General features: G+C 41.9%; 1 protein-coding gene across 6 annotated transcripts in view; it reads left to right on the forward strand.

Annotated features, from left to right (window-relative positions):
* Window positions 1-16468, forward strand: part of LOC137436543 (plexin-B3) — a 151455-nt gene that overhangs the window by 11674 nt on the left and 123313 nt on the right. For 2 of the 6 annotated variants that reach the window (XM_078786537.1, XM_078786535.1), the window contains exons 2-3: window positions 11744-11795; window positions 14443-14515. The exons of 2 other annotated variants lie outside the window; for them this stretch is intronic. Coding sequence is in view for 1 of the 4 variants with exons in the window: in XM_078786535.1 (XP_078642661.1) it covers window positions 11752-11795; window positions 14443-14515 (117 nt within the window). In the remaining 3 variants the exon portion in view is untranslated. The remainder of the gene's footprint in view (window positions 1-11743; window positions 11796-14442; window positions 14516-16468) is intronic. 2 more of the 6 variants (XM_078786536.1, XM_078786538.1) reach the window with 1 other exon arrangement.

Here is a 16468-nt window from a genome sequence, read left to right on the forward strand (position 1 = left end):
ACTTGCATGGTTCATGCAGGACGGTGCCCCACCGCATACTGCAGGTGAAACCATGGACTTGCTTGCTCCACCAGCTGTTTGGAAATCGTGTCATCAGTGTGGACACAGCACATGAGTGGGATTTGAATCCATTGGATTTTTTATTTTGGAGTGCTGCCAAAGGTCAAGTTTATCCCAACAAACCTCAAACCATGGCTTTCCTGAAGTGGGAGGTGGAGGACTACCGTCAGGCTACCACTCCAGACACTTGCAGACGAGTTGTGGAGAATTTCGGAGTCAGGAGCAAAGCCTGTTTGAACAGAGGCGGAGCACACATTGAAAATGTCAATTGCAATCAGTATGAGTGATTTGAAATTGGCATAGTGTATGCTTTCCATCAATGTACCACTGAACTTGCTACCTTTTGTAATTTTTCTACAATAAAACGTTCAAATAGTCCACTTTTTTTGAAAGACCCTGTGGTCGATGATCAGTTGGACAAAAATGCACTGCTTATATAGACGCATATGTTGGAGACAGCTGTTCAACCGCTGTTTACAACAATGAGGTTTATTTCCTTCTTTGTATTGCCGTTGTTGTTATATCAGGTCATACGGTGAATATTTTTGTGTTGGAAATAAGTTCCACACATTTTCAATCCATAAACCAGGCGTGGTTTAATTAATCTCTATCCATTATCATTTCTTATACCTATTCCATGAGATCCAATTGTTGTGACATCCTGTTCTTTCTGAACCCACTTTTGCGTTGAGGTCTCCAAGAACAAAGATGAGTTCATGTTGGTTGGTTTTTGCTATAACAGCATATATGGCTTGGTAGAAAGCATCATTGTCTTCCTCTGAAGCCACATTGGTTGGTATATAACCTGTTATTACTGAAAGGTGGCCAAGGTTGTGTTTGAACCTTGCGGTCATTAATCGATTGTTTATGGGAAACCATGGTATTATGGATTTTCTTGCCCAGTGGTTCATTGCTATGACAACACCTTCCATGTGGATATTGTCCTGGCAGCCTGAATAGATAAACAAGTGGTTATGAGCATGGAGCATGCACTTTCCTGTCCGCTGAGTCTCCGTTATACCAGCAATAGTAATAGATAGCCGCTATTGTTCTCTGGACATTAAGGTGGCAGTTCCACTTGACATCGTCGTTTGGGTGTTCCATGTTGCAATATGGGATGTGTGGCATAATTGTAAGTTGAGGGCCAGTTTGTGTCAAAGATCCATGAATATTATATGCTGTTCCTTAAAGGAAGCGTTTTTAGCCTGGCTCGCTCTCTAAGCCCGTGTAGGCATAGTTACCTTTCCATTTGATTGAAGGAGGGCATACTGGCACACCACTGAGAATTACCCAATATGACCTTGAGGGTGGTCGATCAGCTGGCCAAAGCCCCATTAGCCTGGCTTCTCACTAAACCAGTTACCAGTTTGCACCACTGAAGGTGGGGTTGACTTGTGTGTCCATGGGTCATCAGAAGGCTACTTCATTCACTTATCGTCATTGCTGACCAAAACTGCTAGGGGCGGTGCCGGGCATGAGAACACACACACCTTTCAGACTGCCGGCAGTGAATGACAAATTTCTGCCGCTTTCAGTCCAACATTAGGCATGGAAAGCCAGCTCGTGAAAGAGTTTGGCCAAATACGTTCCCTGTGCTGACCGCACAAGAAGGCAGGAATAATTGGATCCGTTAAAAAAGTAGCCGTGAGACTATTTGCATCATCACTCTTTTCCATCTGCCTGATTGTTGTTAATTTATTGGGGGCAGTAGTGACTTGTGCATGCTGTTTGTAAGAGACCCCAATGACCTTGTGTTTTCCAGCACCAAAATACCCTGATTGTTGAGAATTTGAACTTATATAATCCAATACTGCCACATTCGGAACAGTGAAATTGTCCTTCAGTTGGTGAATTGAAAAAGGGTGCCTTCAGTTGTTCATTTTGCAGGCAAGGGGTACACAGCAACAATATGTCTCATAGCAACAAAGACAATATGTGTTTCATCGTCCTGTGTCTCATATTTCCTGTTACACCTTGTTCTATGATGACAAATGGCTGAATGCATATGGAATTTGAATCCATCTTTGCCTCTATCACTTGCTCAGACTGCTAGGGCTTTACATAGACCTGGTTGGACTGAGTATATTTTTATTTTTTATTTTTTATTTTTTTTAGGCTTCCGGTGAGGTTCCCACTGGAACACTATTACTCTTGTAAGGGTTATTATTCTCACACATGTTGTGAAGCCCATTCCAATAAAACTGTTGTAGTCAGCTCTACAAAACTAACTCATTATAGATACCAATACTAGAACGGCACTCAGTAGAGAGCATACCTCCGCCTGGTTGGCCATATCACTCAATGGTGAAGAATCACTTAAAAAATTCTACCAACTGGATCCGCATCTGGATCTTCACCAAAATTGAATTGATTCTTCCTTGTCACACACACACAGCCTGTCCAACAAGTTTCGTCCAAATCCATCCATAACTTTTTGAGATATCCTGCTATGTATAGTTTTGGCCCGAACTCCCAATGGTGAAGAATCACTTTAAAAATTCTACCAACTGGATCCGCATCTGGATCTTCACCAGAATTGAAACGATTCTTCCTTGTCACACACACAACCTGTCCAACAAGTTTCGTCCAAATCCATCCATAACCTTTTGAGATATCCTGCTATGTATAGTTTTTAGCCTGATCTCCCAATGGTGAAGAATCACTTAAAAAAATTAAATAATTCTCATATCCGAATCCATATTCAGATCTTCACCAAAATCGAATCGAATCGAATCGTTCTTGTCAGACACCCAACCGGTCCACCAAGTTTTGGCCAAATCCATCCACAACGTTTTGAGATATCCTGCTATGTACCGTTTTTTAACTGATCTCCCAATGGTGAAGAATCACTTTAAAAATTATAGTAGCCGGATCCGAATCCGGATCTTCACCAAAATCGAATCATTTCGTCCTTGTCATATATGCAACATCTCTGCCAAATTTCTTCCGAAACCGTCCACAACCTTTTACGATATTTTGTTCACAAACGGACAGACAGGGGTGAAAACATAACCTCCACCCACCTTTGGTGGTGGAGGTAATAACTTAGTGCATCATGAATTTTGTTTTTGCAATTTTGACTTACATTGGTTGCCAGAGGCCATGATGTCATAAACTTTAAACATCTTCTCCAGAACCTCTGAATGGATCAATGCAAAATTTTACAAATATGATCGAGCCAAGGAGATAGAAGTTTGCAAAACAAAACGTCATCGATCATGTGGTTTGGTGGCCATATTGCATTTATAAATTAAATTTAAAAAATCTACTTCTCCAAAACTGCTTCTCCGATCGATATGAAACTTGAAAGATATGTTTACATACCGATGGGGGGAAAACATTTATGAACTATGATGTCATCAGTCATCAGTCATCAGAAGCTCCACACATATGATTGACTACACATGAGGAATTTTTTTGCAAACTATGACATCATCAGTCACATGGTATGGCAGCCATCTTGGATTTAAGGAAAAAAATTGAGAATCTGTATCTCCAGAAACGCTTAACTGATCCAAACCAAAATTTACAGATATGATCGATTACCCATGAGGAAATGTTTTTGAAAATGATGATGTCATCAGTCACGTGGTATGGCGGCCATTTTGCCTGGAAGCCCATCATCACTGCGATCAGTTCTAGTTAGTTTTGTTTTTAGCTCACCTGGGACAAAGTTCAGGGGAGCTTATGCGATGGCGTGTCGTTCGTCCGTCCGTCCCTCCGTAAACACTTGAGACTTTTTCTCCAAAACCGCTGATGGGATTGTGACTAAATTTGGCACAAATTATATTTGTTGTGCTGTGACGAAAGATTGTTCACGGCATTAAAAAAAATCGGGTCTAAGTGGGTCTACCAGGGGTCATCCTGGTTTAACCACCTAAAATAGGAAAAATTTATGGATTTATTTAATCTGGTGCTGGTGTTGCACAGGCATGATGAGCCAAATTGCCTCCTCCTGTGTCAAATTTCCTTGCTATTCACAAACCAACGCCGGCAAATGGGACACCCAGTTCAACGTCCATTTGAGGGGCAGCCCACACATTGAGGCCTTGCTCTGCATGCAAAACACCAGGATGACAGTTTATAGCTAGGCCGAGATTTTAAACTCAGGCCAGACAGCTCAAAGTTGTGTGAATACCTGTAGGCTATCCTGCCAGCCTAACCCACAAAAAAACCTCGACTGGCAAAGACATGAAGAAAAGATAGCAATAAAAGGAAAAATAAAGTTAGAAAGCAAGTAAAGACTGAAGATAAAGACAAAGGGTTTAAAAGAATTGATGTACAAAAAAATATGGAGAAAAAGATACGCTAACAGTTGACTATTTCAGGCTGGATAATTTTCAAACTCTGTAACAGACCACCTCTGTTTTGGTTGGCCTGCTAGCATTCCCATCTGAATCGCTGGCTCATGATGTGGACCACCCAGCTCGGCTTAAATCCCATATACTACAAGTGTTTGTCCATTGTCAACTAATGCCCTTGTAATTAATGCACAGGTATCCACTGTGAAGCTGTGATGAATACAAAAATAAGGAACTAAATAAAAACTTTCATACTAATGTCAAAATGTCAGCACCTCATCAAGCCAAACCTCCGAGGGCAAAACCATGTGGAGGAGGCAAGAATAAACAGGCTTTTCCACCCGAACAGGATCACACAAATACAGTTTATCAAAATGTAGAACTCCAATCAGTTATTTCAATGAAACTTGATGAAACAAATGAAAAAATGAAACTTTCAATGAAACAAAACAAATGAAACATAATCATAAGACTGCATGGTCAGATAATTCAGATGTGAAAAAGAAAACCAAATCCGTCGAAATAATGATCAACCCAAATAATGCTGATAAAATCACTGATATAAGGTCCATGGCTCTACTTCAGCACTGCGAGACCTTATCCTGCAATGCATCTTTCTCCAAAAAGTAATTTTCCTGGAAGGACTTGTCTCAAGGCCGACGAAAAAGGGAGTAATTATAACTGTTGAAGAGCTAAGTTCAAAATTTCCAACTGTGCACTCCCAGGAAACATAAAAGTCAACATGCACAAAACATACAAGATAACATAGAAAACAATAGCTTCATGATAATATGCTAATCTCTCATACCCACATTACGCTCCCTACCACTTTCGGTCAACACAAGGCCTGGACCGGCGCTGTGGCCAAAACAATCTTGCCGAGTGTTTACTGTGCATATGCCAACTGATCTGATGGTTCAGACTTGCCTTTCGCGCAACTTCAATTGGGACTACATTGTAGCAGTAATTCTTGATTAGGACACGTCCTAATCCTACTATTAATTTGCAATTGGTTACTGGCTTTGACACCGATACAAATTGGTATTTCGGACCCAAGGCATCAAAAAGGTACATATATGGAACCAACAGTTTCAAATGGAGCGCTTTGCCACCATCAGAACATTTTAATTTCATCAGATGCGGAAATACATAGGAATTCTTGTTCCCAGCTTTCCGGCTTGACAGAAGACACCATTTGCATTTTTGCCCGCTCCATCCCTACCCTGTCTAGAATCCCGTGCGGGCATGGCAACTTGCTGAGAAGGTAAAGTGATCAAACAGACAGTCAATGCTAGGAGGACAGCCAAATATCTGCTCAATGCATAGAAGGAATTTGGGACTTGGCCAGGGCAAATTTGGAACTTTGTCAAAGGTAGAATCCTTTAACATTCACATATCAATGGGGGAGGTCTGCTTAACATTTCAACATAGGATGACGCATCATCAGATTGTGTCAGAAATGGACCACAGAACAAGAAAGGTCAGAAGCTATGAAAACTTCTGAGTATTCCATAACTCACTATTATAATAATTATGACAAAATATATGGTAAAAATGTGTGTGCCTTGTATAACCATAGAGATCTGATGACCACTGTAGCAAAATACAAACATAGGAGCAATACCCCTGGTGCTCACCTGGTGGAATAAACAGTATACTGCACTGACTAACGGTATTTTAAACCAATTTTAATGGAATGCTAGAAGACAGGGCAGCATGTAGAATCATACTAACATAATCATAAGACTTTAAACAAACAAACAAAAAAATACCTATTTTTGCAGCAACACCCTCTCGCCCAACCCCATATACCTCCTAAGACCCCAATTTTTCTAATGCCTTGAACAAACATTGGGACATCATGGGTGATGAAGGTTGTGGTGAAGTTTCATCAAAATCGTGTGTGTAGTTTCAGAGGAAAAAGCAAATTCCTATTTTGGAGGGTCAAACCTGGATCCACTTTGACCCCGATAAATCCCCTTACACCCCGATTTTTATTTATTATTATTATTTTTTAATGCCGTGAACAAACTTTAGTCACAACACAACAAATATTATTTGTGCCAAATTTGGTCGCAATCCCATCTGCGGTTTCGGAGAAGAAGTTTCAAGTGTTTACAGACTAACGGACGGACTGACTGACGGACTGACGGATTGACTGACTGACGGACGGACGGACAACGCGCCGTCGCACAAGCTCTCCTGAACTTCGTTCGAGCTAAAATAGGATGTATTTGTCATTTATTCATTTATTTATTTATTATAATGTTGAAGTTTGAAATCCCACGTTAACGATTAAAGTGCATGTTAAAGACCCCACTGTGTTCTTCATGAAGCATAAGTGACATGTTGTCGGCTGCCTGGCCACGTTCCAAATTTCCTACTCCAACCTACTTTGTCAAACGTCAGGCTGGGCCAACTGATTTGTGAAAGACTTGAGCCAAACTTTCGCCGGCTGACCCCACGAGGTGGGAATAATTGTGGCCGTGAAAGAACACCAATATCATCCTATTTGTATTCACGATGTCCTTTAAGTCTTCCCTTTGGCTGCTATTAAGGCTGAACATCACTGTTTGGTCGGTCTGACGTTGATGTGAACTTGTGAACAACCGTGTGACTATTGTCATGCGCATTTTGGCTAGTGTTCCATGAAAATGTCCTCGAAAGACCTCTTTTATTGCTGTTTTTCTGCAGTGTCTAATGCTAATGCGGAGGAGCTCAAACAATGCTAATGTGGTGTTCACAGAGAAGAAGTTATTTCTGACTATATCCTAGGTTTCGAGAGCTGAGTTGTGTGGACAGATCAACGCTTCAGAACCCTCTGGGATCGCAGATTATTAAATCCGTGTGCACTTGGCATATAGGAGTTTGGTCCATCGTATCTGACTGTCTGAAGGCACTAAATTATGTGACTGCTAATTCAAGCACAGAACCAGCGGTATGCGTGGGGGGGAAAAAAGGAATAAAAACGCGCAAGAATAAAATGGTTGATTTCCTACAGATTATCAGTCGATACAACGTCAAAACTTTCCTACGGATCAACTTTCTTGGGGATTCATACTAACTAGTTACCTACAAGTGAGCACTTGTACATTGGGCTTAATGTCTAACTTGAGACAGCGTGATCTTGTGATGCAATGTTCTGTTTGCAAAGCATCAGGATGAAAGTTTAATTTCTCCATCAGATCATATTCCTGTTTTTTTTTTGGTTTGTTTTTTGTATACAACATCGAGGCTCGTGTAAGAGCTAACAATAATGATTAAAAAAAACAAACAAACACATAAGACATAATAAGGGGAGCGGTAGGCAAGATGGGGAAAGAGGGGGAAGCACACAAACACAACATTTGAGAGCAGGGACATCGGGAGATCTGTGGGAGGGAGAGGGCTTGGGGGGAGGAGGCGTGGGAAGGGGGGTGGGGTGGGACAGGAATAAAACATGGACACTGCAAGGACTTCCAGGAAAGAAGGAAAGAAACTCTCTGCTCACCTTCACTCTTTCATTCCTCTTTTCTCCTGCCTCTGGAACAAACTCCCTCACTCTCTTCAATTCCACTCCTCTCTCCAGGTCTTTAAAACAGCTGTTCACCACCATCTCTTGTCTTCCCCCATCCAAAACCTTGATCTTTTCTACCCCTGTTAATTCACCCCAGATCCACCTTTCTGAAATACCAACTTCTTTCCTGGAAGTCCTGGCTGTGTCCATGTGTTTTATACCTCTCCCACCCCCACCCCCCTTCCCACGCCTCCTCCCCCCAAGCCCTCTCCCTACCACAGATCTCCCGATGTCCCTGCTCTCAAATGTTGTGTTTGTGTGCTTCCCCCTCTCTCCCCATCTTGACGACCGCTCCCCTTATTAGATGTTTTATGTGTCTGTTTGATTTTTTTGTGTGATTGCTGTTAGCTCTTTCACGAGCCTCGATCTTGTATACCAAAAAAAAATAAAAAATAGAAGAAGAAGAAGAAGAAGTCGGTATTTCAGAAAACTGGATCTGGGGTGAATTAACAGGGGTAGAAAAGATCAATGTTTTGGATGGGGGAAGACAAGAGATGGTGGTGAACAGCTGTTGGAGGCTAAACTCATAATGTGCAACTTCAGGTTAAGTATAACACCTCTGAGCCAACTTGTCAACATACATGGTATCGAAAACCAAGGCCTTTGTTGCTGCATAGAACTAAAATCAGAAGTTTGAATGAAATTTAAGATTTGACTGAGAAATGAAAGAGAGAAAACAGGAAAAAGCTTACAAGTTAGCCCACCATTTAGACCAATCGCACGAGCCAACTAAATGAAACTCGAGCAAATTGAATCGTTAATACATTTCCAGATGATGATATTTCACAGGTACATTATTGCAAGGCTCAAACTCTGTGTGCTGAATTGCATTGTCAGCCCCTGTACGTGTGGGTGTGGTACATGCGTTCACACATGTATAATATGAATGAGCAGGAATTGCATTGTGAGCCTTGAATTCCCCCTCTGCGTGCTTGGAATTCCATCACGTAGTGGAACTCTAAGCGAGGCCCTGTGTGAGAATGCAGCACGAGCAGGAAGCGAGTGGGAGGGGTGTCTTTAAGGTTGCTTGGGCTTGCCTTGCCCGGAGACTTTGCTTAGACACAAAGGCTACAGGAGGGAACTTACGGCATGAGCAGTTAGTTGGCAATACACAAATGGTTTATTTAAAAATGGTGTAAAATGGCGACCATGAAGGAAGGAGGTGATGACAAATCTGAGTTGTGTCTGAATTTTTCACCTTTATTTCTTAAATATATTTGCATGATGCCATTCTTTCTTCTTGGAGTATACTGTCCTTTTGCACATGTTTTGATTGTTTCCTATTCTTTTGTATTTGTGCCCTGGAGTAGATTGATTCTGAATTTGTTTCTGGGTCAGGTAGTGCCACTGACTGAGCTGAAAAGATGGCCTAAATAAATGTGCGCATTCCCCTCTAAGCTGTCTCACCTGGGTTCGAATACCGACACACCTATAAACTGTCATCCTGGTGTTTGGTGTTTCACAGGCAGGATCATTCACCAATGTGTGTGCCATCGCTCGGATGGACGTTAAACGGGCGTCTCGTCTGCCAGCATTCATTGATGGACGTTAAAGATCCCACGGTGTCCTTTGCGAAGAGTAGTTGAGCTATCGCCAGCATCCTGAACAAATTCCAAATTCCTGCTCTAATTGGCAGAGGGCACTGCATCAGCAGCACAGCTCCACCTTCAACCAATGATGCTACCCCGTAGCCTTGTGCTGCATCTGAACGAAGAAGAAGAAGTGTCACTCACTGTGCATTGGCTAAACAGGCTCACACACTATTTTTTTGTCCTTGGCATAATAATTAGTCAATCTCTAATTGGCAACCTAGCCAAAGCCAGGCTGCTGATTAATAGATCCCATGGCATTCTTCACAAAGTATAGGTGATAAAACAAGGATTGAATAGGAATTTCCTTGTACCAATGGAGCAAGGTTTCGATGAGAATTCCCATTCGGCATGTGATGGTTGGTGACCTTTTATCTAAGGAAGGACAGTTGTATCATGAGGTATTAAATTAGAGTTTGTTCAACAGGTTTCCACTGAAATATTGCAAATATTGCTTCATGTATTATGGGATCTTCATGATTTCTGATTTATGGGAGCGAGACATGGGTAATGAACGTAGAGCAGCAACGAAGGCTGGAAAGGGTGGAAATGCTAATGGTTCGGTGGATGTGCGGAGTATCGTTGAGAGAAAAAAAAAAAACAAAAAAAAAACACTGCTTAGAGGCCATTTTTCCCCGCAAAGCGGGGGTTGGTCTTTTTCGGGGACCGTGATTGTTGTTGTTTTTTGGTCCCCTTTTTGAAGCAATGTTTTACGGCCGGATGCCCTTCCTGACGCCAACCCTTTTTGTCGCCTTTTTACGACAAGCAGGGAATTACCAGTGAACTAGTACTCAATCGTTGAGAGAGAGGAAGACAAATGATGAATTGCGAAAGATGATGGGAATAGAGCCTGTGATTGATGCTGTGAAGAGGAACAGGTTGAGATGGTTTGGTCATGTGTTGAGGAAGGATGAAAGTGACTGGTTGAGGAGAGGGATGGAAATGAATGTAGAAGGAAGTAGAGGACGGGAAGACCGAGAAAGACTTGGCTAAAGATGGTGGAAGAAGAAATGCGGGCAAGGGGGTTGACAAGGGGAGATGCAGAAAATAGGGCAAAATGGAGAAGATAGTCATGGGGACCGCAAGGCTAACCCCCACTCTAGCAGAGAAAATGGCCTTAAAATGCCTGTTGTTGTTGTTGTTGTTGTTGTTGTGTTAAACATGTTAATATGGTAAACGGTCATGTTCCATGTGCCATGGATTTCCGTCGAGTATAGTTTCAGAAGCTGAGGCTGGTTACAGGTATATAACTGATGAACATCCAAATTCTACCTGTAGCCTCAGCTTCTGAAACTATACTCAATGGAAATCCTTGGCTTAGAACGCCAAGAAGTAGCTGCTTATAGTATGCACCAAACTTTGCGGATTTGTATAACTCGGTGCTGACGAGACCACAGAGTTCAGGGGTGACTCCAGGTTTCACTGTGCAAAATCTTGGAACTTCGGGGAATGGTGGACAGATGGATGGACGTGGAGGAAGGGTCAAAATTTCACCTTTGTTGCATTATTTTGTAAATAGCCCCTTTATTGTTATTACAAAATACAAGATATACGTCAAGCTTGCTGATATTTGTTGAAGAAGTTGTTTGCATCAAGGCAAACAAATTGATTGTTTAAACTCTTAAGAGTATCTGATGGGAAAACTTTAATCGTTGCCATTGTTGCATTTTATTTATCTCGTGGTTTTATTTGAATGTACGCAAACATCCCTGCAGAGCCTTTGTGGTCCAAGATGTCGCGATTGCTACAACTGGACCTCATAAGGACTTTGCGATAAACTCGTAGCTTTCTCACAAAGATAAGTGTATGCGATCCAACAAGTGTTCCGAGATCCTAGTAACGGTTATCCATCCAGAAAGAGTTTGTGGCACAACAACGATGAGAGGCAAACTTTGTACAGCTGCAGGGCCCACTCAAACTGGACAAAGCAAGTGGGGGAGGAAAGTTTGCTTTCACAGTTGACTTTCCATTGCGATGCGAAACCGAAACGACGAGATTAAAATTGATCAAATATTTGAACATCATTGCAAAACCGGACACTAGGAGCAGTTTGCATCCGCAGGTGGTACACACAATCCAAGGCCCCATCAATTATAGTGTTTGTTCTTACTCCCTTTAAGTCGGTTCACTGCCTATTGATTCGCTCATTCGAAACGATGTTGCCGTTTATTGTTGCCCAAACGTTCCTGCCAACTGGAAATCTCTTTCTGCTGTGGCTTTCTCGTTTCTTTCTGCAGCTGCGTTTATGAGTAATGGGGAAAAAGGGAAAACAAGAGCTACACTGAGTTTGTGAGTAAATTCTTCAGTTTCTTGTCATTCTTGAACAGCTGTTATTATTTACAGTATCAATGTTCATTGTGTGGTGAATTGGTCGACCAGAATCCAAAATGGTGTGGTTTAATAACTTGCGTCCAGCTGAGTGACAGATTCGATGATGGTACCGGTACAGTATTTCCCTTGCTTTGCGGAAGATCTCCACGGCACATGTGGATGCACTGAACCTTCCCACTCCGTTCGTAGTCCTTACTGGCGAGGGCTATTTGGAGTTTATTTTTATGCCTATGAAAAAAGTTTAACTTATAAAAAGAAGGATCCAGAAACTGGATATAAAAGTATCCGCCTCTTTAAACAGATCCCTGAATGCCCAGATGTGGGACCTTCCACTAACTCTACACACTGATCCATTAACATGATGATTACAATCATGGGATAAAGGAAGACTAAGGCCTTCCAAACTTTCCAATGGCTTCTGATTTTACCAACCAACTGGGCTGTTGCATCCGTTATCATTCCCCGTGATCCTTTATAAACACTTTTTAATGGGACATATATCCCCTGGGTGTGTCCTTTATGAGGTTCGTCTAACTTCCCTTTTTTGTTTGGTATGCCTGAAATGATGTTGGTGTTTTTCTTTGATAGGATGAACAATGGCTTGCTCGTTATGGAAGTACGAGGTAAATTGGGATGGGATTGGTGGAAGGTTTTGGCAGAGAGGGTTGCTGTGAGGCCACATGCAGCAAGGGAGGGAAAACCAACATGTAGTCAGGTTCACTATGTTAACAAATATAATTTCGTTCAAAATTTTGGGATTAGCAAACCTGTACATTTTTGGAATCATCAGAGAATGGAGAATCCGCAAATCAATGTTGGCATTTGCACAGACACTTGCATGGCCGCCATTTTGGATTTTCAAAATGGCCGCCATAAAATACATATTTTGCGTTATCTCGGCTTCTAGTCAACCTCGAAACTTAATGAAATATGCTAATCCTATGTTTTCTGGGTCAAGGAATCCAATAAAGGCCTCAAAGTAGTGCTCAGGATGATAGAAAAGCAACAAACAAAGGTGATTGAAAACCATTGTCTTTATATTTGTGATATTACTGTATTACATAATACATGATATTGCAAGTCCTTTGAAGTTATAGGTATAGGTTTATAAAGCAAGAAAGCAGCCTTGTTAGTATCAGATTGAACTTTCAGTCCTATACACAGGATCTACTAGGTCTATACCGTTCAGGAATATGCTTTTACAGATCTTCATCACTGTCCTGAGTGTCATTTTCGCAAAGGTGTCTACGCAAATGCCAACATTAATTTTTGGATTCCTCATGCTCTGAATATTCCAAAAATGTATAGTTTTGCTAATCTACCAAAATTTTGAACGAAAAAACATCGTGAACCTGACTCATAGCAGCGGAGTGGGAGAGAAACAGTGGTAATGAGAGGCATTCTGGGGAGATGAGACTGGAGACTATAATGGAATTAAGTAAAAAGAGGTGGGGGGGGGGGGGGCAATTAATTGTTCTGATTGTTCACTGCAACTTTGCCTTTTCTAGTACAACTGTGGATTTTATTTCCATTTTTATTCCCAATGAGAGGATTTGTCCTGTTTCTGCCTTGCTTGTCTTCGGTACCAATAATGTAAAATGGTGTTTTCATAAGAATAGGCTTTTGGGCTCATAGGATGACCAATGTATGGATTTTCTACAATATATAATGTTTAGTCGTGGAAAATGACACTGATGGAGGGGTTGTGGACCACAATGCCTCATCAGCGCCATTCATGATTTATAACGGCCAAAGTGATTCCATGAGGCTTTGACGAGCTTCAAGCTTGAGCTCACCTCCTCACGCATCTTGTAGCAGATAGAGATGCCATAACCAGTTATGGAAGTGGTAAGACGGGACGGTTTTGTGTAAGAATACAGGGCCTCAGCTGACGACTCTTGTTCCTTTAATTATGTGAAGGGATTTCTGCAAAGGGCAAATGAGATCCCTGGAAGTCTTTCATATTCTGCTTCATAATGGGGAAGATCCCCAAATATTGATGGCCAGCAAGCATTTTCTTCACATTCCAGTCCTATAGTGAGCCCTTAATTGCCATAATCTTAACAGCATACATCTGTACGTGTCCATTATGAACTTTGGCCATGGAGAGGAAAGGATCGGCCGGCTTTTGTTAGCAGAGAGATTTTTGAGGACATTGGTTCAGGAAGCAACTCATTACTGGAGCCAAACCAAAGGCTGCAAATCGTCAACAGGCGGATTTGGGCCACTGTAAGCCAAAATTATTCCAAAGAGACAGATAGCACTGGATTGTTAGCAGTGTGACTTGTACGACCTTCCTGTTTTCATGCAGTTTTGCCCACTAGCTTTCTTCCTTGTGATTAAACTTTTAATTTCTTCTGTCTGTACAAGAGAGCCTCCCTCATTTCCCCCTCCCACTCATCCCCCGCAACCCATAATTCTCTTCCTTCAATCTCGAAATATTCATTGTCCCACATTCCTTACAACCCCATAATAGTTATTTTTCTCATCACTTATGTAGACTATTTTCATTCTTTCAATACCTTTGGCATCATTCTTTCCTCTATCTGAATCTTGCGGTGTTTATTGTTTTCCGATTGGCTACTTGGCGCTTTGCGGGGAGAAGTGGAATCCGAAGAGGAGGACTCCCCGTGCCTCATCCTTTCATCTCCACTTCTGCACTTTCCAAGGAGATACAAGTAAGGAGGAGGCCATTTGGCCCACCATGCCTGTGCTTCACCCACACCAAATCGATTCAATACTGTATACCAGTCTATTCATCCCATATGTTACAAACCCACTTTGACTCTTTGAAAACACTCCATCAAACTGAACTTTGTTTAATTTGAATTCTGTGCTTACTCAGTTGAATCTTTCTCAAGCTTGTGATTTCAGTGCGGCTCTTCCTTTTGCAGATAGGGGGTGAACACTGGTAATAAAGTTTATGTAAGAAAAGTCCACAGATCTTGCAGCTGAGAATATATATATATATATATATATATATTTAAACCAAATTTGTGGTTTGTGATTAGTCGAAATTTGATGCAGAGGCCTTTGTTTGATGGTGTACAAAACGGCTTATTATTGAATCCTGCATCTTCATGAGGCAGCCTGTATAGTTGCCTTAAGACAGGTGATGATAACTGGAAATAGGCACAACATATATATTTAAAGTTTAGAATCCAGTAAGACAGGGTGGTTCAGGTATTCTTGCTATTGATCCGTCTTGTCTGGGGTTCGAATCTTGATCCTCACTAGAAACTGTAGGTTTGGTGCTTCGCAGGCAGGGTGTTGCATTGTTAAGTGTGCCCTACCTCGGATGAACCGTCAGTCGGTTTGCTCATTTAGTTGTTGTATGTTAGATCTTACGGGGTCTCAATGAAGAGTTGGCGAGTTATTGCCGCCACCCTGGCCAAATTATAATTTCCCACCACATTCAATTGACCGTCAGGCCTGGCCAGCCAGTACATTAATCTTTTGGGTTAAAAAAAAAACAAAAAACTTTCCCTTCTCCCTTCCTAATCCCACAAGAATGATTGTGGCCTTTAAAGAAGTAGTTGTAATTTCCAGATAAAGATTTCCACATCTCTGTTTCTCTGCAAACGACACACATCGCATTGGATAGATATGTAATATGCTGCTAATGCACTTGAACATGTAATCATCTTGCCATGTGATGAGTGATGTTATTAGTTGAACATTGTGAAGGATTTTGTAAATGTATGGAAACCTTGGTTAAGAAAAAGATTGTTTATTTCCGAGCGCAACCCATGAGTGTAACTTCCTCTCATCGTTGCATTTTCCTTCATTGTGCTGTGTCTGCACAATGAGCAGATCCCTTGCAGCTGCAAACATATGGTGTAACAACTGGCCACATGCCGTTCACAGCAGGAATTCTTGGGGCCCTCAGAGCATGATAGGCAGGAAGCTGCACATTGAAATTTGGGGTATGGACAGGAAACTACAAAAGTCTATGGCATTGAAAGGCATTGAAACTATGTAAGGGTTTGGGGAACCTTTACTTTAAGGTGTGCTTATTATTAGGCTGGATTGATTATCCTTTTACATATTTTAATCATGGCTTCTGAGCCACCTGCCCAAGAGCTGTGCTAAAATGTCAAGAAAGTCATGCCAAGAGATACATAACTTTCTGAGGCATCTGGGAATAATGCAGGGGGTTGGGTGAGTTGGTGTAGTGGGATCTGGTATCCAGGCCGAAGCGGGTTGGGTGAGAGGGGTGCCACTGGGGGGGCGTTTAAAGGACACCATCTGAGAGATATGTAAGGGTGGGGGTGAAGGGGTCTGAGAGTCAGGAAGGGGAATGGGGTGTGGGAGCCAAGCCAAGGCTGTGATATTTTCTTTAATGGAGAAAATACAAAGCAAAGAATGACTTTAAAGATGATGCTGTTTGCGGAAAGGCACATCACAGCCTCCTCAGGAAGGAAAGTTGGGAGGCAACTGCACCTCAGCAGGAAATCCAAGTGCCATGGAACAATAATTGCCAGTGTTTGCTTTAAAGCTCATGTGAGGTTGTTGATCCCGGAGCAGTCTGCGATAGCACAAGGCCACCGTGGTCATATGTGATGCCATGTTGAGATCGCACAATGAGAATATGGATTTGAGGGCATGATTTGAACATTTATAAGATCGTT

The sequence above is a fragment of the Myxine glutinosa genome, chromosome 11 (assembly GCF_964187855.1).
Source record: "Myxine glutinosa chromosome 11, kmMyxGlut1.1, whole genome shotgun sequence".
Lineage (NCBI taxonomy): Eukaryota > Metazoa > Chordata > Myxini > Myxiniformes > Myxinidae > Myxine > Myxine glutinosa.